At 39.4% G+C, this 22,570-nt stretch overlaps 1 protein-coding gene across 2 annotated transcripts in view; it reads right to left on the minus strand.

The window, feature by feature from the left end:
• The window catches only part of sort1a (sortilin 1a), a 63,975-nt gene that overhangs the window by 20,883 nt on the left and 20,522 nt on the right, over positions 1-22,570 (minus strand). For both annotated transcript variants that reach the window (XR_005943966.1, XM_041194898.1), the window contains exons 7-14: positions 19,972-20,021; positions 18,838-18,965; positions 11,223-11,367; positions 7,104-7,259; positions 6,119-6,225; positions 3,507-3,609; positions 1,641-1,812; positions 168-358 (exon numbers count right to left, since the gene is read on the minus strand). Coding sequence is in view for 1 of the 2 variants with exons in the window: in XM_041194898.1 (XP_041050832.1) it covers positions 168-358; positions 1,641-1,812; positions 3,507-3,609; positions 6,119-6,225; positions 7,104-7,259; positions 11,223-11,367; positions 18,838-18,965; positions 19,972-20,021 (1,052 nt within the window). In the remaining variant the exon portion in view is untranslated. The remainder of the gene's footprint in view (positions 1-167; positions 359-1,640; positions 1,813-3,506; positions 3,610-6,118; positions 6,226-7,103; positions 7,260-11,222; positions 11,368-18,837; positions 18,966-19,971; positions 20,022-22,570) is intronic.

A 22,570-nucleotide genomic window follows, 5' to 3' on the forward strand; every position in this document is an offset into this window, starting at 1 on the left:
ATTTGAAAACTGAAGGTTTTAAAATACAAACAGCAATAGGAAACACACATAAAAGTAGTTTGGGCATAAACTGGCTTTGTGAAAACAATATAATTAAGTCAAATTCAATAAAACTAATTTAATTAACTATATCTACTGATTCGCAACCTCATTAAATCTGAACTCACAATCTCTAGTGAGGAGTTCCTCAAAGTCAATGGTGACCGATACCCAGTGCTGTGTAAATATGAGATCCACATATCCCCAGATACTGACATTCATCGATTTAGCACCTGGTTCCGATGCAAGACCAGTGAATACAATAGACTTGTTGATAAATTGATACGAATACCAGCACTGGCCTTCATCAATAGAAAACCTAGAAAACAGATCAAATTATTGAACATGCAAATTTCAGATGATTGTTTTCTACATTTTATTAAAAATGAATATCACAACCAAGTCCTTCCCTTTATTTGGAGCTTGGCAAATTCCCATCATTCTTCGGATACATGCACAATTTAGTCAATAGCTTTCAAATAGCAGTACGAACCAAAATAAAACAATATCAACTTGGGATTTTCGAAATTACAAGGGACATTAGCCACAGTTGATTGAGGCAAATTGCTCTCTACTGCGAGAAGTTCAAGTACCAGGGGATGAAAAAAGTTAGTTTTATACCAAGAAAGAGATAAAAGCAAAATACTGCAGATGCTGGAAATCTGAAATAAAAACAGAAAGGACCCGAAGACTCCTTCCAGGTGAAGCAGTACTTTACTTCCACTTCTTTTAATTTAGTCTGTTGTGTGCACTGCTCACAATGCAGTCTCCACTATACCGAAGAGACCAAACAGAGACTGGGTGACTGCTTTTTGGAACATCTCCACTCAGTCTGCAAGCATGACCACGACCTTCCGGTTGCTTGCCATTTTAATTCACCACATTGCTCTCATGCTCATGTGTCTGTCCTCAGCCTGCTTCAATGCTCCAAGTGAAGCCCAATGTTAACTTGAGGGCCAGCACCGATTAGGCACTTTACAGCCTTCTGGACTAAACATTTTCAGGCCGTGAACTCTGTCACATAGCTGTCCTTTCTTCTGCCATTAACGTTTACTCTGGACCAATGTTTTGTTTCTTTACTACAATCTTTACCTTTTGTTCCATGACATCTTTGTCATTTAATCTTTCCCACCCTCCAACCTATCCCTGACATCCTTTTTCGTTCCACCTAACCTTCCTCCCCTTTTTCAACAGCATAAAACCCATTCCATTTCTACCTCTCTTCAGTTCCTAAGAGTCATAATGGATTTGAAACGATAACTGTTTCTCTCTCCATAGTTGCTGCCAGACCTGCTGAGCTTTTTCAGCACTTGCAGTTTTAATACTAAGAAAGCAAGCCTGGCAAAAATTTTCATCCAAGAGTTTAAAAAGTTGCAGAATAAATCTGGATGTGCTAAGAACGTAGGTAGCCAGGGTAATTCTGTCATGATGAGTTTGCAACATCAGAAACGTTGCTTCATGGGTCTATTATAAACCATTGTTGTGAATATAGTGATGTTATATAACAAATGAAATCAAATAATCAATCTCATACTGCAATAAAACAAACTCATAACATGCGGATCCCAGTAAGCATGATCGTTACCAAAAATAATACTCACTTTATCGTATTAACACTGTTGTACTCATTGTGTTCCACTGCAACTATCAAGCCTCCAGAGTCCAGAATGGTATAGTGATGGGGTCCCTTTAAAGCTTTAAACCATGAATATCCGCCATCATCAGACACATACACATCAGGTATCATTACAGAAATTGCATCTCCAACACTGCCTAAAAATGAGAAAGACATAATACAGAAGATAATGGAATGCTATCCATTATTACGAGAGGAATTGAACATAAAAGTAAGGATGTTATGCTTCAGTTATACAGGGCATTGGTGAGACCACACCTCGAATACTGTGTGCAGTTTTGGTCTCCTTAATTAAGGAAGGACGTAAATACAATGGAGGTGGTTCAGAGGAGGTTTACTAGATTGATACACGGCATGAGCAGGTTGCCTTATGAGGAAAGGTTAGACAGACTGGGCTTGTTTCCACTGGAGTTTAGAAGAGTGAGAGGTAATTTGATTGAATTATACAAGATCCTGAACGGTATCAACAAGGTGGACATGGAAAGGATGTTTCTTCTTGTGGGTGAGTCCCGAACTAGGGGGCACTGTTTTAAAATTAGGGGTTGCCCTTTTAAGACAGAGAGGAGGAGAAATGTTTTCTCAAGGGGGTTGTGAGACTTTGGAACTCTCTGCCTCCGAAGGCAGTGGAGACGGGGTCATTGAATATTTTTAAGGTGGAGATAGATAGATTTTTGTTAGGCAAGGGAATCAAAGATTATCAGAGATAGATGGGAATGTGGAATTCGAAACACAAACAAATCAGCTGTGATCTTAATGAATGGGGAAGCAGGTTCAAGGGGCCGAATGGCCTACTGATGCTCCTATTTCACATGCAGTAACAAATGTAGGGGTAAATTTTGAAACAGAATAATAGCTGCTTCCCTAAAACAAAAGCTAAACTAATTGGAATAGTTGTGTATTTACACTCCATCACTCTGCTGCAACTAAATTTGAACAATTTAACAGTAAAGACTATCACAAGGTTAAAAATATGTAAAATATTTAATTATATTGAAAAATGTTATTCTCACTAATTTCTTAACTTCCTTTCCTGCTATGGCAGAAATAGCTAGCAACTTCCAATTACATAATGCCAGACTTTCGTAAAATTATAACAGCAATAGAGTCAAAGACTGACTTAGACTAATATTTAAGAGTGTCTACTCAAAATATTAGCTCATCTTTCTCTCTTCAAGACACCAACAGAGCAGATTTCATGTTCCCAACATTGGAAGTTTGTTTTCTTTTAAAAACAGAAAGTCCCAATTAATGTTATATGACTATCCAAGAAAGTACTTTTTTATATTTGGCATTCTTGTCAAATCTGGCAAAACTACTTAATTAACTCAAAATACAATGAACTAGCATGAGCCCATTCCTCCTGTCTTAATATTTTGCTGAATTTTCCTCAATTTATCTACACATTTAATATTATTTGTGCTCAGCATCAGTCTTGCAGTTGCAAAAAGTAAGTTATAAAACTTAACTGTATAATCAAATACAGCATGGTTCTAAAAATGCATTCCACAAATAAATTTCATGAACAGGGTTTCAAGCAGAAAGCAGCCAGAGCAGCGTCAGCACTTGGCAGGGGGCCATAAGCAGCTCACCTGCCCTTTTGAACAGAAAGCGATGCATGCCATGGGAAGGCCAGAAACAGAGTTTAACGTGGTGGAGAAAATGCTTTCAAAAGGAACAGTTTATGAATTACAGGCGTGCTCGACGTAGCAAATTTCAGTTTTGTTAAAAACTTGTTGAAAATGCATTCTTCTGTGACTCTATATAAATCTAGTTGCTTAATATTTAAAGCTATAAAATAATTAATAGAACATAAAGTCAAATATCTTAATACCATGTGCTATGATCAGGCCAACTGCGTTTGGCTCAGACAGTGGTGGCATTGGTACATTCAGTTTCTGGGAAATGCTGTAGGACGCATGGATATGCAGACTACACTGTGGGAATTCAAAGGCAAAAATTAGAATGGCTCAACAATGAAGTAAGTTGTCAGACTTATGATAAAAAATATTTAACATTTGGGGGACCGTAAAAGTTAATACATCAGTTTAACAAAAAAACTCCACAATATCATATAGCATTTTATTAAATGCACTCAACATTGAAAAAATTGGAACATTCAACACACCACAGAAATATTTGGTTTGTACACAGTGAATCTCATTACATGGCTAGGATTCCCTTGGTGGCACACTAACATTAACTAAGTTCTCCATGCATCCACTCACCATTAAGTTCTTCAGGCATTCTCTTAATATGTTTGTAACCAGCCAAAAGAAATTAAACTTAATTCACTAGCTTTAATACATTATTGGAATTTGAATTTCCATTAAACACCATTTCAGTCAAAAAACTCAAAGTACATTAAGTATGATTATGAATATGGACACAGTTTGCTGGTCCCAAGTTTTCCCTGTTGAGATCCAACTAAAATAGCCTGTATTAAATGTTCTTATTCTTTCTCAAACATGTTCAAATCCAGGGAGCAAGGTCAAAACTTGCATTAAAGGAGTTGTGTGCTAGAGTACAAATACAAAGGAATCTGCATCATGAGAAAGCTGCTATGTTGCTATTTGGTAGATCAATATTCTCAGATATTTACACAGCATGTCATTTTCTCAGAATTCCTTGAAAGTGTTACTTTAAAAATACAAAGCCTTACCTTCATGTAAAAAATACACAAATGATCTAAACTGTCATGTATCCAATTATGTTCTATTATATTCGGTTGGTGGTGCTGTATCCCTATCTTTCCAATGGTAAATTTGACATAAAGTATTAAATGCGGAACTCCTATTTTGAACTGTGCAGCAGGGTAGGAGGCCTACCCAATATTTTGATCTCACAATGGATTTGCACTGACCTCTGGACTACAACACTGAGAACAAACATAACGCCCCAGAAAAACTGATCTGCTTCACTACCATTATTTATGCTCTCCAACAGGATGAGACAGGGTCCTTAGACCAATGGAGTGTTTTGTCTTGAACAATATGTAAGCCAGGTTAAAGTGAGACCATCAATGCATGTGTACAGACACATGAGCTAGAACCTAGGCAGGATTCAGCATAAAAATCCTCAGGAGCTGCTTCACTTCCACACTTCATGCCCCCAGCGCTTTGCAGCTGGAAGCAATTTAACTATTGGTGTTCCGAAACAGCAGATTTCAGTATTGTGAAAAATGGACAGATAATAAGGTTGAAAAATACATTTTTAGTGAAACCCAAGTGTCTCAAGAAATTGTGAAGTTATTAAAAATTAACAGGTTCCAGAGATAAAAAGTTGATTCCAAATATGAGCAAAAATGCTTCAAGGCTTGCAAAAAGACAGAAATACATCATACGTTAAATTCCTGTTCACCTATTGTGCTCAATGTGCCTAGGGGTTGGTGGAGGGTTCTTTCGAAATGTTAATACTTAAAAATGACTTCCAAATCATTTCTTAAAACTTTCAAATATTTTTTTCTTCAACTGGTAATTTCTGGGTCCACGCTATGCTGCAGTAGACCTCAGAGGTGCATTGCAGTCATTCCGTGGCCACTCCCTGTCATAATTGCATGGCCCTCATGCTAAAGAGAAAGAACAGCTAGCGCCAAAATAGATCTGTAGCGGATAGAGGTCCTGCCACATTGCATTCCCCCTGACACTGGCTCAGTTCTTTGGCTGAACTGTAGCGGGCACGTGCCTGCACATGTAGCAAATTCTAAACCATCAAGCACATAAGGTAGCTCATCTATGCTTGCTAGAACCGACATACATTGATATGCAGGGCCCTGTTCTCTCCAAACAAAAGGAACATGTTCAAGCCATGTGCCTTTCTTGAATGACCCGGAAGCATGGGGAGCCTATGGTTCCCTGCTGCTTTCCCCATGGCAACAGCTCAGCCAGCCAATCAGCACCCTTTTCTCCTCTGGCATAACCTGTTGTGATCATTTGAAATTTTGGCAGTGTTTGTTCCAACAAGTGCAAGATGAAAAGCTTCAGCAACGTGTTTCTCTTTTCAACAATATTAGTGGTTCTCTGAGTTTGGGAGAAAGCCAGAATGTCTACTGTAACCAGGGTACCACAAAGCACTTGAATCCCACCAGAGTAGGGTCTAAGTTGCAAGAAATATAAGTTCAGTGTGCACTGGAATGACCTTTTCAATTAGCTTAATGAAAATAACTAAACTGACCATTGCTTCAAGGTCAGTCTTAATTCAGTTCAGTGGTTGTTACATCTAAATTGACTTGTACTTCCTCATTTAATACATAAAGGTTAATAGCACGATAGTATTGACCCATCTCATCTGTAAATCACACTTGCTGACTGGATTCCAGTGAATATGTTCAAATTCTAAACAGTTCTCAAAGTAGCATATGCTTCACAGTGAAAACTGTGCATCTAATATATCCAGACAAAAGGTCTCAGAGGTATACCAATACATATGTTTACATCTCATACTCACTTCATCCTTATTTTTGGCAGTCGAATCACAGTCACTATTATCTGGTTTTCTTAAGGGCTTCCACTCTCCTCCTCTGTCAAATGTAATGACAGACTGAACAGAACCATCTAAAAGAAAATTAAAACATGCTATTTACTACCGTCTAGCTAGGACATTTGTGGATTTTCTGAGAATTTAAATAAGACCAGTGATGAGTTTCAGCAATGACGCTGAATTCCAAGTTGAGTTGCAATCTTTGACCAACATAAATTCTCACTTGTTGCATAACCATTCATGGCATTTTCTGGCTCTTGACCAAAATCACTACACAGTCCAAATGCTGAGCTTACAAATTGTGGCTCATTGACTAATAACAAAGGAACAGAAAGCAGCTCAGACCATCCCATGAAGGACAGTAGTGGGGAGGGGGTGGGACAATTCCCATTAAACAAGCACCCTGAAGACTTGAAACAAAAACAGAAAATGCTGGAAAAACTCAGCAGGTCTGGTAGCATCTGTGGAGAGAGAAACAGAGTCAATATTTCCAGTCTCGAAATGTTGACTCTTTCTCTCTCCACAGATGTTGCCAGACCTGCTGAGTTTTTCCAGCATTTTCTGCTTTTGTTTCAGATTTCCAGCATCCACAGTATTTTGCTTTTATCACCCTTAAGGCTTCCCTGGTTCACAAATAATATGCATCTATCATGTAAGCATCCAAATAGAAAACTGGCCACTGAACAGCAGTCTATTGCACACAGGTACGCTAACCAGTGCATCACAATCAAAATGTATCTGACAGAGCCTTTTGTTTCTTTGGCTATAGCTTCATATTTGTTTTACGATGCAACATGTTTTAGCACAGCATGGAACAACATTAAAAACATTGCAAGCCTGAAGAAATGTAATTTAACATTTTCAATTTTACAAATTATAAAAATGAAATGAAGTATGTTTATAGTTCTAAAGCAGGTCAAGGTTTTAAGAAATGCAAGCTTGTTGTACTTACCTTCCGCAAGTACACTACTAACGTAGACTCCACGCAATGAAGTAACATTTGTGAAATCTGTCTCGCCTCCTGTTGTTGTGTACAAATGTCTTTCAAGAGATTTAGAATACACTATTCCACGATCATCTGAAACATAAATTGTGCCACAGCCCGTATCTATATTGGGGGGGTGGGGGAAGAAGAAAAAAGTTTTTTTTAAAAATAAGGCTGGCTGGCAGAGCTTGAATAGAGCTTTTTTTGTTCCTTAAGTTTGAATCAGCACAGACTGATGAGATAAAATTATGATTGCTGCAGGGGTCCTAGATCAATTTGAACATTCCCCAATCCAATTCAAAGTTGATAGCAAAAAGAAAAAAAAAATCAACATAAATTTGGTTGACTAAGGATAGTGGGATATTCATCTGTGGTTAAGTGTAAACATTGGGAGGAAAATCAAGCATGTGAAATCTAAATCTGCAACTAACTCAGTGTCAAAAGTACATTAGTATTTCCATTCCCTATTGATATCCTTCACTTTGATCAACACAGAACAATTTTAAAAAGTTGCACCTTCTTTCTGATATGGTTATATTGCAAATATTTTACAAGCATTTACATTTTCATCCAAAGTTACAATATTAGCCATGACACCAGCCATAACATAATAAAAACCCTCTTATTCAATCAGCCAATTAAGGGATTCAAGGTAATGTCAAAGAAGGTTTGACATTGCTGTTCTTCAAAATTTTGGCATTGGTTGTTAAAACAATTTGCATTTACACAGCATTATCAACACAGAAAAATGCCCTTGACACGTCAAGCCAAAATGGGCACCCAGATAAGGGAGCTATTAGGAGCAGTCTATAAAATGCTTGATCATAGGTAGGTTTTAAGGAAGACCTTAAAAAAACCCAGAAGAACAGTGTAGAGAAAGAGGGACTTAGGAAGGGAATATGGTTGGGTTCCCTGATGGCTAAACATTCAGGTGCCAATGGCAAAATGAAAGAGAAATACACAAAAAGGTGAGAATCAGAGGAAGGAAACTTGAGACAGGAAGAGAGTGTTGTGGTACTGTCAAAGGGGCATGGCCATGAAAAGAATTAAAATGTTGAGAATTTTAAATAAGAGGACATGAGTGACTCAGAGTCAATCTAAGTCCACAAGAACCTGCATGATGAACGTGCTGGTGTGATGAATATGCAGCTTAGGATACGGGCAGAAATTTGGAAGAGTTGAAGTTTGCAAAGGGTGGAAAATGGATAGTCACCCAGAAGGTCATTGGGATAAAGTCAGGAGATGACAAAAACATGGATGAAAGTTTCAACAAAAGATGAGCTGAGGCAGTAGCAGAGGTGGGTGATGTTGCAGAAGTGGGAAGGAAACATGGGGTCAAAAGTTCAGCCCAGGGTTGAATGGGGCATGTTCTCTGCTAATAGACTGTTTCAGCCAAAGACAATGGGTGGGGAGAGGAATTGGATCAGTGAATAGGATACGGGGTGAAGGCAATAGCTTCAGCCTTCCCAATATTTAATTGGAGGAAAATACAGCTCATTCAATACTAAAATGTCAAGACAAGCAATCTGAAAGCACAATGATAGTGCAAGATTGGCAGCTTATGTTTGGAAGCTGGTCCCATGTCTGCAGATGTCACCAGATAAATAGGGAAGACAAGAGAGCCAAGGAATATAACAGGCATGCAATTTTTGAAATATCCAATTGCAATCTAATGATCTTACAATTAAAAATTAGTTTCACAAACTTATAAAAACTATCCAGAATGGTTGATAATTTTCATATGAACACAAATAATGTGTTGTAATAAAATTAAGAGCAATCGAGGCCAAAAAAAAAGATTTATAACTTTTTCTGAGCAAAGATTATAGTTTACCAGCATAATTCAGTTAAGTTTTTGTTCGCCTTAATTTCTGAAGCATACACTTTTCCAAAACAAAGCCACTTTATTAAATTGGTAACAACATTTCAAAATTTATTTCAAATTACTAATTAAGCTACTAAACAACATCCTTAAAAATGGAGTTTGACTACTAGTTCAGGCCACTTCTTCCCACGCCCCAAGTTAAAAAACTGTTGCATGGAAATAGATTGCAACTTGCAATGTTTTTCCTTCCAAAAATGTTATCATACCATGTCTTTCCAGACAATACAAGGGCTTAGATGACTTACTAATTAAGATACTGAATTTCAACACCAGCTATATGTATGTTAATTTTTTTTCCTCATCTCTGCTTAAGATCCACTTTGCTGTCACCTATTCCAACATTCGATGTAAAAATCACAGGAATAAAGAAAAGTTAAAAGGGATGCCAAAGTTCCAAAAGATAAAGTTTAAGTATTTGCTACAATCTTGAGCCAGAGGTGCCGAGTGGATGATCCACCTTGACCTCCTCTGGAGGTTTCCAGTATCTCAGATGCTAGTCTTCAGCCAATCCAATTCACTCCACGTGATATCAAGAAACGGCCGACGGCACTAGATACTGCAAAGGCTGTGAGCCCTGACAACATTCCGGCAATGGTACTGAGGGCTTGTGCTTCAGAACTTGCCACACCCCTGGCCAAGTTGTTCCAGTACACCTACAACACTGGCATCTACCTGGCTATGTGGAAAATTGCCCAGGTGTGTCTTGTACGCAAGAATGAAGGACAAATCCAACCCAGCCAATTACCCCCCCCATCAGTCTACTTTCCATCATCAGTAATGGAAGGGGTCATCAACAGTGCTATCAAGCGATACTTGCTTAGCAATAACCTGCTCACTGATGCCCAATTTGGGTTCCGCCAGGGCCACTCAGCTCCTGACCTCATTAAAGTCTTGGTTCAAACATGGACAAATGAGCTGAATTCCCGAGGTGAGATGTGAATGACTGCCTTTGACATCAAGGCAGTATTTGACCGTGTGTGGTATCAAGGAGCCCTAGCAAAACTGGAGTCAATGGGAATCAGTGGAAAAACTCCACCGGTTGGAAGATGGTTATTGGAGGTCAGTCATCTCAGCTCCAGGACATTACTGCAGGGGTTCCTCAGGGTAGTGTCCTCGGCCCAACCATCTTTAGCTGCTTTATCAATGACCTCCCTTCTGTCATAAGATCAGAAGTGGGGTGTTCACTGATGATTGCACAATATTCAGCACCATATGCAACTCCCCAGATCCTGAAGCAGTCCTTGTCCAAATGCAGCAAGACTTGGACAATGTCCAGGCTTGGGCTGACAAGTGGCACGTAACATTCGCACCACACAAGTGCCAGGCAATGACAATCTCCAACAAGAGAGAATCCAACTATCGTCCCTTGATATTCAATGGCATTACTATCACTGAATGCCCCACTATCAACATTCTGGGGGTTACAATTAACCAAAACCAAACTGGACTGACCATATAAATACTGTGGTTATAAGGGCAGGTCAGAGGCTACGAATCCTGCTACAAGTAGCTCACCTCCTGACTCCTCAAAGCCTGTCCATCATCTACAAGGCACAAGTCAGGAGTGTGATGGAATATTCCCCACGCCTGGATAAGTGCAACTCCCAAAACAATCAAAAAGCTTGACACCGTCCAGGACAAAGCAACCTGCTTGATTGGCACCACATCCACAAACATTCACTCCCTCCATCACCGGCGCACAGTAGCAGCAGTGTGTACCATCTACAAGATGCACTGCAGGAATTCACCAAAACTCCTTATACAGCACCTTCCAAACCCACGACCACTACCATCTAGGGCAAGGGCAGCAGATAGATAGGAACACCACCGCCTGGAAGTTCCCCTCCAAGTCACTCACCATCCTGATTTGGAAATATATCGCTGTTCCTTCACTGTTGCTGGGTCAAAATCCTGGACCTCCCTTCCTAACAGCACTGTGGAAGTACCTACACCACACGGACTGCAGTGGTTCAAAGCGGCAGCTCACCACCATCTTCTCAAGGGCAATTAGGGATGGTCAATAAATGCTGGCCCAGCCAGCGAAACCCACATCCCGTGAATGAAAGAAGTGTTTGTTTTAGACTCCCACTAAATAAAGAGGACGGGGTCCAACAGGTCCATCTTTAAGCAGTACTTATGAATCTGAAAATTGGTTTAAGACACTACTGCTTCTCATTTAGCATCCAATCTCAAATACCTACCACCAGGGTCATCGACATGCATGAACACCATGTCATCATTTGCAGCCAGTATGGAGTAGAACTGTTCGGCACTTACATGAGGCAACTGTGCCATATTCCAGGTGTCTCCCATATCCACGGACACATGGAGTGCCCTTAAACTGACCTATAAAGTGATAGTATAAATAATGAAACACTTTCTAATAGCTTTAATGGTGAGAACAAACAGATTATATAAATTATGTAGTATGACTGATGCACATTATTAAGGGGCCATGCACAACTGTCGTTTTTAAACATCCCTTTTGGTGGTTCTTCTCCTCTCTTCTCACATCTAGTGATGCATAAAGCAGATGAAGCACATGCTTATGTCTCTTTCCATTTCCAGTTTTTTCCGGAAATAGGTTGCTAGTCTGTCACCAGAGGCTGTAGCTTGGGGGGCACCACTCCACATCAAGCCTGGCTGATTGGGAGCTTTTCCCACCCTTACTGCCCGCCATAGGTGTATTGGAAGAATTTACAGGTTGATAACCAACCTGTTTGGCCATGTTAAGAATGCACCTTGCAGTGGGATTCAAACCCAGAGCTTTTGGTTCAGAGGCAGGCACAATACTCACTGCACCTCAAGACCTCCTCCCTTTTGGTTACCCAATCTGAGAGATACACAACGAAGATGGGTAAACACTCCGCTCTCTCTCCAGGGGCACCATTGCATAAAAATATTATGGATTGCCCCCAAAGCTCTGAAATCTCCATTGCGAACTGGACTCATTAAGCTATGTAATTTTACTATCAGAAATGTTAGTAAACAATTATTATTCTACTAAGGATTTAACAGATCTAACAAAATGACACTTTAAAGCTGCAACATACCACATAGATAAAAAGTCCCATGTAAACATGGTACAGAATTACTATTTCAGATTTACTATTTTGCAGCTGCGAGTGATCAGAAATGTCTAATTTATGGATGTAACTGGAAACTTTGGAGCTCACCAAAGAAAGCTCTCTTAAAAGAACAAATGTCTAATCCAATAACTGTCCTCATGAAATTTCCACCCATGGATTTTTATTTACTAACGTTTATTGTTTGGCAATTGAGAGTTAACATAAACCTAGAAACATAGAAACTAGGAGCAGGAGTAGGCCATTTGGCCCTTTGAGCCTGCTCCTCCATTCATTATGATCATGACTGATCATCCAACTCAATAGCCTGCTCCCGCTTTCTCCCCATATCCTTTGATCCCTTTCGCCCCCAAGAGCTTTATTTAACTCCTTCTTGAAAACATACGATGTTTTGGCCTCAATTACCTTCTGTGGTAGCGAATTCCACAGGCTCACCACTCTCTGGGTGAAGAAATTTCTCCTCATCTCAGTCCTAAGTGATCTACCCTGTATCCTCAGACTGAAACCCCTGGTTCTGGACTCCCCAACCATCGAGAACATCCTTCCTGCATCTACTCTGTCTAGTCAGGTTAGAATTTTATAGGTTTCTATGAGATTCCCCCTCATTCTTCTGAACTCCAACGAATATAATCCTAACCGGCTCAATCTCTCCTGATATGTCAGCCCTGCCATCCCAGGAATCAGTCTGGTAAACTTTAGCTGCACTCCCTCTATAGCAAGAACATCCTTCCACAGATAAGGAGACCAAAACTGCACACAACATTGCAGGTGTCTCACTAAGGCCCTGTATAACTGCAGCAAGACATCTCTGCTCCTGTACTCGAATCCTCTCGCTATGAAGGCCAACATACTATTTGCCTTCTTTACTGCCTGCTGCACCTGTATGTTTACCTTCAGGTCTCGTTGCACATTCCTCTCTCTCAATTTACAGCCATTCAGATAATAATCTGCCTTCCTGTTTCTGCGACCAAAGTGGATAACCCCACATTTATCCACATTATACTGCATCTGCCACGCATTTGCCCACTCACTCAGCTTGTCCAAATCATACTGAAGCATCTCTGCATCCTCCTCACAGCTCACCCTCCCACCCAGCTTTGTGTCATCTGCAAATCTGGAGATATGAAATTTAGTTCCCTCATCTAAATCATTAATATATATTGTGAATTGCTGGGGTCCCAGCACCGATCCCTTCGGAAAAAGACCGGTTTATTCCTACTCTTTGTTTCCTGTCTGCCAACCAGTTTTCTATCCATCTCAATACACTACCCCCAATCCCATGCGCTTTAATTTTACACGCTAATCTCTTACATGGGACTTTGTCGAAAGCCTTCTGAAAGTCCAAATAAACCACATCCACTGGCTCCCCCTCATCAACTCATCAACTAGTTACATTCTTGAAAATTCCAGTAGATTTATCAAGCATGATTTCCCTTTCGTAAATCTATGCTGACTCTGTCCGATTCTGTCACTGTTTTCCATGTGCTCAGCTATTAAGTCTTTTATAATGGACTCTAGAATTTTCCCCACCTACTGACATCAGGCTGATTGGTCGAAAATTCCATTTTCTCTCTACTTCCCTTTTTAAATAGTGGGGTTATATTAGCTACCCTCCAATCTGTAGGAACTATTGCAGAGTCTATAGAATCTCAGAAGATGACCACCAATGTATCCACTATTTCTACAGCCACTTCCTTAAGTACTCTGCGATGTAGATTATCAGGCCCTGGGGATTTAACAGCCTTCAATCCCATCAATTTCCCCAACACCGTTTCCCTACTAATAATGATTTCTTTCAGTTCCTCCCACTCACTAAACCCTGCGTTCCCCAACATTTCTGGTATGTTAGTTGCCCTCCTTTGTAAAACAGAACCAAAGTATGGATTGAGTTGGTCAGCCATTTCATTGTTCCCCATTATAATTTCCCCTGTTTCTGACTGTAAGGGACCTACATTTGTCTTAACCAATCTTCTTCTCTTCATATATCTACAGAAAATTTTACAGTCAGTTTTTATGTTCCCCTCAAGCTTACTCTCGTACTCTATTTTCCCCCTCTTAATCAATCCCTTGGTCCTCCTTTGCTGAATTCTAAACTGCTCCCAATCCTCAGGTCTGTTGTTTTTTCTGGCCAATTTGCACGCCTCTTCCTTGCATCTAATACTATCTCTAATTTCCCTTGCAAGCCATGATTTGGCCACCTGTCCTGTTTTACTTTTGCGCTAGACAGGAATAAACAATTGTTGCAGTTCACCCACGTGCTCTTTGAATGTTTGCCATTGCCTATCCACCATCGTCCCTTTAAGTAACGTTTCTCAATCCATCGTAGCCAACTCACGGCTCATACCATCATAGTTTCCTTTCGTAAGATTCAGGACCCTAGTCTCAGAATCAACTACATCACTCTCCATCTTGATGAAGAATTCTACCATTTTATGGTCACTCATCCCCAAGGTGCCTCGCACAACTAGATTGCCAATTATTCCTTTCTCATTACACAATACCCAGGCCTATTCTCTATATATTTGGTCCAGAAAACCATCCCATATACACTCCAAGAATTCCTCCTCTACGGCATTGTTACTAATTTGATTTGCCCAATCTATATGCAGATTAAAGTCACTCATAATTACAGATGTTCCTTTATTGCATGCGTCCTTAATGTCCTGTTTAATGCCATTCCCAACATCCCCACTACATTTTGGGGGTCTATATACAACTCCTGCTAACGTTTCTTTCCCCCTTAGTATTTCTCAGCTCTGCCCATGCAGATTCTGCATCGTCGGAGCTTATATCTTTCCTCACCACTGCGTTAATTTCCTCTTTAACCAGCAATGCAACTCCACCGTCTTTTCCTTTTTGTCTGTCCTTCCTCAACACTGAATACCCCAGGATGTTCAGTTCCCATCCCTGGTCACCCTGCAGCCATGTCTCCGTAATCCTGACTATATCATACCTGTTTATATCTATTTGCACGATTAATTCATCCATTTTATTGCGAATGCTCCTCGGGTTAAGGCACAAAGCCTTAAGGCTCGACTTTTTAAACATTACAGGTCCCGTTCCCACTATTTTTCACTGAAGCCCTGTTTGATTCTTGCTCGTGCTTTCTTTGACTATCACTTTTCTTATTCCCCTTTCGGTCTTTTGCTCTTGTCCTTGATTCCCCCTCTTCTGACTCCTTGTGTAGGTTCCCATCTCCCCACCATTATAGTTTAAACCCTCCCCAACCGCTCTAGCAAATATTCCCCCAGGACATCAGTTCTGGCCCTACCCAGGTGTAACCCGTCCAGTTTGTACTGGTCCCACCTCCCCCAGAACCGGTCCCAATGTCCCAGAAATCTGAAACCCTCCCCCTCACACCATCTCTTCAGCCACGTATTCATCTGATATATCCCATTTCTACTCTGACTAGCATGTGGCACTGGTAGTAATCCTGAGATCACTATCTTTGAGGTCCTACTTTTCAACTTACTTCCTAACTCTCTATAACCTGCTTTTAGGACCTCATCTCATTTTTTAACCTATGCCATTTGTATCAAGATGTACCACAACCACTGGCTGTTCACCCTCCCCCTTCAGAATGTCCTGTAGCCGCTTTGAGACATCCTTGACCCTAGCACCAGGGAGGCAACATACCATCCTGGGGTTTCATTTGCGGCCACATAAACACCTATCTATTCCCCTTATAATTGAATCCCCTATAAATATTGCATTCCCACACTTTTTACTCCTCCCCTGTGCAGCAGAGCCAACCATGGTGCAACGAATTTGGCTGTTGCTGCTTTCCCCACAAATGCCAGGCAATGACCATCTCCAACAAGAAAGAATCTCACTATTGCCCCATGACATTCAATGGAATTATCATCGCTGAATTCTCCACTATTAACATACTAGGGGTTACCATTGACTAGAAAATGAATGGATGCGGCATATAAATACTGTGGCTACAAGAGCAGGTCACAGGGTAGGAATCCTGCTGCGAGTAACTCACCTCCTGACTCCCCAAAGCCTGTCCACCATCTACAAGGTGCAGGTCAGGAGTGTGATGGAATAGTCTCCACTTGCCTGGATGAGTACAGCTCCAACAACACAAGAAGCTTGACACCATCCAGGACAAAGCAGCCTGCTTGATTGGCACTACATCCTCAAACATTCACTCCCTCCACCACCGACGCACAGTAGCAGCAATGTGTACTATCTACAAGATGCACTGCAGGAATTCACCAAGGTTCCTTAGACAGCACCTTCCAAACCCACAACCACTACCCTCTAGAAAAAGGATAGCTGACACATGGGAACACTAAGTTCCCCTCCAAGCCACCCCTGACATGGAAATATATCGTTGTTTCTTCACTGTCGCTGAGTCAAAATCCTGGAACTCCCTCCTTAATAGCACTGTGGGTGTACCTATACCATAAGGACTGCAGCAGTTCAAGAAGATAGCTCAAGGGCAGTTAGCGATTGGCAATAAATGCTGGCCTTCTAACCAGAGATGCACACATCCCATGAATGAATAAAAACTTTCTATACTTCCTTAAGATGCTAAAAACAGAGAAAATATGCCCCAATGAATGATACTATTTAGCATTCTTGCCCATACCCCATATAATTTAAAATGTAATTCACTACATTTGCACAAGCCACTTACTATCTAGAAAACATTTTTAATATGTTAGAAGATACCAACAAATTAAAGGCACAGATTATGGTCGGTCAAGATGATAGAGAAGGTAGTCTAACAACCGGATGAGAACTTGTGATAAGAAATCTGATGGGGCCTGAAAATTAAATTTTTCAGTCCAGAACTGAAAGTAATGTTGAATTAAATACCACACTGCATACATGGAGTCTTGATTAGCAAGGGTCACAGTGTTATCTTAGTTCATTGATCTTTGAGCTTTATGTCATCACAGATGCTGACAAAGGGCTCTGGATAAACAATGCATTTACTTTTTGCACACAGTCAAGTTAACTAAGTTGGTACATGTAGGAATCCAACTATATTGGCAAATAAAAGTTCCATAAGCTTCTTGTACATTGAGCTATGCTTCAACTTGATTCATAACAAGAGTACAAGATATTCTTTCAAAGAAACATTTGTAGCATTAAGAAGTATGTAATTCAATTTTCAAAGCTTGTAGCTTTTTAGCCATTAGTTGTTCAGCAAGTCAAGTTCAGTTTTGTAGTCTGAGGGCATATTAATCTTGCAAGTGTCACAAAGCGAGTTATTTAGCACAAAATGAAAATACTATGAATGCTGGAAATCTGAAATAAAAACCAATGTTGAAAACCCTTAACAGAAAGAAACAAAGTTAACATTTCAGGTTGATGACCTGATAAAAAGGAACCATTAATCTCTCTCCACAGATACCACGAGACCAGAGCATCCTTGGTTTTTAAATTTAGGTCATTTAACACTGCAGTTTTCGTTATATCAATGATGTTCAAGCTAGATTTTGCCATAGAACAGCCTAGACAGATAGAAAATTTGGGAATATTTTCCTTTCCCCTCTAATTATGCTTAAATAAAAGCGTCAACATTAGAGTTTCTTAAACTTAATTTGTTTCTAGATGTTGATTTTACATCCAAATTAGAATATTGTTATGACAACTTAATTCCTCCCAAAAAATTCAGTGTGCTGTCTAAAGTAAATAGAATACTTCAAATTTAATTGAGTGTCCACTAAAAGTTATTTTGTTTAGTTTGCTTTAATTAGGCTTGTGTACAAATAGTATGAACTAGAATTTAAACAAATGGATATTTTTCTTCGATAAATTTTAATCACCGAAGAATATTTACTTCTATTCCTGCAAGCATAAGGATTACGTAGTACAAAAAAAACACAAAGGGCTTTTAAAAATTGCTTGTTTAACTCAGTTATGATGGTCAGCATTATTCATTTTATTTTCTATAAAACTGATTGCAATGTTACTTCAATTCTGGAGTGGCAGTTTTAATGTGATTGAGCTTAAATTTCTAATGTGCTGAACCGACAGATGGCCTTCAATATCTGCTCAATTATTGTCATGTCAATTTTCTCCTCTCCCTCCAGGCCTGCAGGCAACAATTCCTTCCAGAAGCACAGTTCCAGAGATCAGGCACCGTCCAGTATCACAAGTCGTCATTATGCGTATGCAAGATGTGATAGGCAGTGCCTCTAGACTACTTGACTATGCTGATCAGAGATTACAGACAACCTGATTTTATTCTCATCCAATTATCATATATGCATATCTTTAACAGGAAGTGCTAAATAGCAATCAGAACCAGGTAAATTAGCAGAAATTCCCTCCATAGCTACTTTGAGGTTGCAAAGCAAAATTGCTTGAACTGCCACCCAAAGTTGTGATTAGCTAACCTTGCACAAACCAACTATTTCCTCTAACAAAATATTAAAAGCCACCTACAGAAATTATTATTTCTCATTGTTTGGGATTTGTTTCAAAAGTAATTTGATAAGTTAAACAACTGAAGAAAGGGCTATGCTCTGATATTACAAAACGTCTTTCAAAAGAGAGAATCATTATCTAGCAGCTTTCACACTTCCTCGTGGCATTTGCAATGATCTGAAAACAAATAACTCTCCCAGAATTGCATCATGGTTTGCGATATATGAAAACAATATTTGTTTTCACAAGCAGCTGATTATTAAAATATATATATATATTTTAATAAAGTAACTGTAAAGCCAGTAATTGTTCTGTTTTGAAAATTTCTACATCTATTTACCTTATCAGTCATAACAGATGCAAAGAGGAAACGCCCGCCCAGGCCAAACGAGTAAATTCTTGATCCAATAGTTTTGAATGTTCTTCCAAAATCATCTGTCCTTTTAAGCTCCAACAGGCCCCTTGCAGCTACAAAAAAAAAATCAAATTGCATCTTCATCAGTTCCTATGCACACTGGAAATAGTGATCTTAAGCACAGAATCCAGCTTTTAAATTTAAGAATATTTTAGGCAAGCATTTTGAATAGCAATCATAATATTTGCATGCCAGCAATGCCCATATCCCATGAATGAATAAAAAAGTTTACGTTTTTGGTCCAAGCTTAACTGAACAAATACAAGCTCTAACAGTTGATTTGCTATTTACGTATCAATTAGAAAGCAAAATCCAAGTTTTTCTACTGAATAGGGACATTCGTGTGGTTAAACAATATATCGTAGATGTTCCCAATGTATAATTACCATCATAAAGCAACAAATAAAACAGCCAACACTGCTAACCAGCATTCAATTACTAAATAAAAAATATTTTAGTGCTTTCCAGAGTTATTACTAGCACATTGTTAGTACTTGTGTCCCAGGAACAATGTTATCCTGTAACTAAGGGTTCAAGAGGCCCTGGCAACAGGTCCACATAGTTAAACACACTACCAGAAGCCTTTGTGAATAGGATTCATGTGTACAAGTAAGAGTCCATTGGACAGATAGAACAAAATTCAATGCGGATAGTACCAGTTCTGTTCACTTTTACAGAAGTCTTTTTTAAATAAAATTCAAGAATCAATTCTGGAAAAAGTTAACACCAGCTCATAACACCAATGTTGGCAGATACATGTAGCTTATGATTTGTGTAGGAACTTAATCCATGCATTTTTCATTGATATGGTAAATGGCCTGATTAATAAAAACAAATCCCTACAAGCTTCTGAAGTTTTCCTGCAAGAAAAATAAAAAAATAATAAATCTAAGTGATAGCAAGAAAGAGCTATCCTACACCTTAGGATGTAGTATGCATTGAAACTAAAACTTGTAACCAAATTATACCTATATGTCTGTTCTAAAAACATTGCAAGGTAGGATTTTTATTAAATTATTGAATCATTAAATTTTTTATCAAATTATTGATGGAACTTACTACAAGACCCATTGGGGTGGGTTGTGAAGAAAATAGTATCATTTTGTCCCCTGTAATAAAGCAAAGACAATCAAATGGACAATAATGCTTACAAATAAAATGTAACGACGATACAATAATGTTGGGGGGATGAGACGGAGATGGGGGAGAAAAGGGAAGAGGAACTACTTACAGAAATGACATACAGAGCAAATAATTTGTGCTTAATGGCCAAACATCTACTAAGAATCTATCATAGCCGATAAGTCATGTAAATTTACTTTGCGCTCAATGTACGTCACTTCCCATCTCTAAGTCAATTTAGTTGCTAAATGGTGTCACTGATTTTACATGCTCAGTTTTTCCTTAGTAGAGTGAATCATCTACATCAGAAGAGAATTTGCTTCATATTTGGAAGCCAATATTCTTCCTTTACTAATTTTGTCAACAAAGTCTTAGCTGAGGTGTGTTTTTCTTTTCTAAAATTGATCAGTACAGGAAACTCAGTCTTGCTGTAGAAAGTGCGCAGAATAACGTAAGATACATTTGTTTATGTTGAATGAACAGGTCGAGTAGCTAGCAGAAATTCCTCTATGTTCGTCAAATTATCCAGTGGTTCAAGCTGCTTTCAAATTATGGTTTCCACAAATGCACTGAAAATATACTAACTAGCCAGAATATAATGTCAAATAACCCTTTAGGTGAAGTACAAATTGGAGTGGAGAACTGTACTAGTATTAGAACAAAACCTCAGAGTTAAGTTTATTATTTAAGGCCTTTATTTAAAAAAAAGAACAAAAAGCATATTCTCTCAGTCTGCACTTAGAAAACAATATTACTGATCACCCTCCACAACCAAATCCTCTACTTCTCAGGATTATCCTCGAGGGAAAGCACAACCTCAAGCTGCCTTTCTCAGCCTCCTACAACTCAATTCCAGAACTACCTCCATCCAAAAGCATGCGAGAACCTCAGATTTGTTGTGTCAACAAAATTAAGGCCTCCTACCAACTGCATTAGCTCTACCACAACCTTAACTTCCACCTTCCCAGTGCCAACTTCACATCATTTAGTAGTTTCTCCTCAGACTCACCTTTTGATACTAACCACCTGCTTCCTCAGCTCACATCTATTTTTTTCTACCTTTAATGTTCACTGACATGCTTAATATTTACTTGCACAAACCTCAGAATCACATTGCAGAAGGGGCCCTTCAGCCCATTAAGTCTGCACCGACACATGAGAAGCATCTGACCTACCTACCTAATCCCATTTTCCAGCGCTTGGCCCATAGTCTTGAATCTTATGACGTGCCAAGTGCTCATCCAGGTACTTTTTAAAGGATGTGAGGCAACCCACCTCCACCACTCTCCCATGCAGTGCATTCCAGACCGTCACCACCCTCTGGGTAAAAAAATTTTTCCTCACATCCCCCCTAAACTTCCTGCTCCTCACCTTGAACTTATGTCAAAAAGCCTTCTAAAAAGATTTTCTTTAGCCCTGCACGCTTTCCAATTACATCATCCCTAACTTCTCTTTTCTCGCTCGTGGTCCAACACAGCATCTTCCCCACAACTTCCAGGCTCACCTCTCCCACCTTACTCTATCCAAATGCTTAAATTTGTTTTCTGATCTGCCAACAGTACCATGACTATCCTGGTCAAAAATCACAAGTATACTTTGTGACATCAGGCACCTCATTTTTTTTTTGTATTTTCCACTATACTTTAAAGTCAGTCACTACATTCTACTTTCTTTCCTCTGTGGTCCAATTCCATGGGAGTAGACTTGCTCAGTTCTATTCCTACCTATTCAAGCAGGGAAAAGACGGTCTAGTAATGCCATTTTCTCCAACATGGTCACTTCAAGAATCCCAAAGGTTAACTTTTTTTTCATATGTTGCACCTTTGTGATATCCATTAGGATGAGCCAAGTTTCCACATTCACAATATTATCATTGACTCTACAAATACCATGATCATACTGATTTTCCAATACACTCAAGATTAAATCGGAACCATTCTCCAATTTTACATGAACAAAATGAAACCTCTGCCACCAAATAGTACTTTCTCATGGGCAATTAGGGATAGGCAACAAATGCTAGTCTAGCCAGTAATGCTCACATCCCATGAAAGAATGAAAACAAGTTCAATCCCACAAGGTTACTTCAAAGCCCACATTCTATCCATAACCAAAATTACTTCCTTCCATCTCAACATCACTTAATCTTCCAGCCTTGCCTCATCCAATCACTATCAAAACTTTTACCCATATCTGTATTACCAAGATTCACAAGATCTCTTTCTGGGCCTGCAATAAGCCAACTCAAAAACAAAATGACTTCACATCCTCTCCAATTCACTCATCATATCGGCTTTTTCCAACCTAATCACTTCCCCTTCTCCATTAACAGTTAATTCAAAATTCTCATTCTTAATTTATGAACTCTCTGTAGCTTCATTTCCACTCTACCATCTCAATCACCTCCAACATTTCCAACTCCAGCCTTGAACATAATCTCCCTCCTTTCCTACCTGCTCCCCCACTCCAACTTGGAAACAGGGCCTTCAACCAAATTCTTTGGAACTATCCCCCTAAGCCCACTTTGCTATGTTTC

This window comes from Carcharodon carcharias, chromosome 9 (genome assembly GCF_017639515.1).
Source record: "Carcharodon carcharias isolate sCarCar2 chromosome 9, sCarCar2.pri, whole genome shotgun sequence".
Taxonomy (NCBI): domain Eukaryota; kingdom Metazoa; phylum Chordata; class Chondrichthyes; order Lamniformes; family Lamnidae; genus Carcharodon; species Carcharodon carcharias.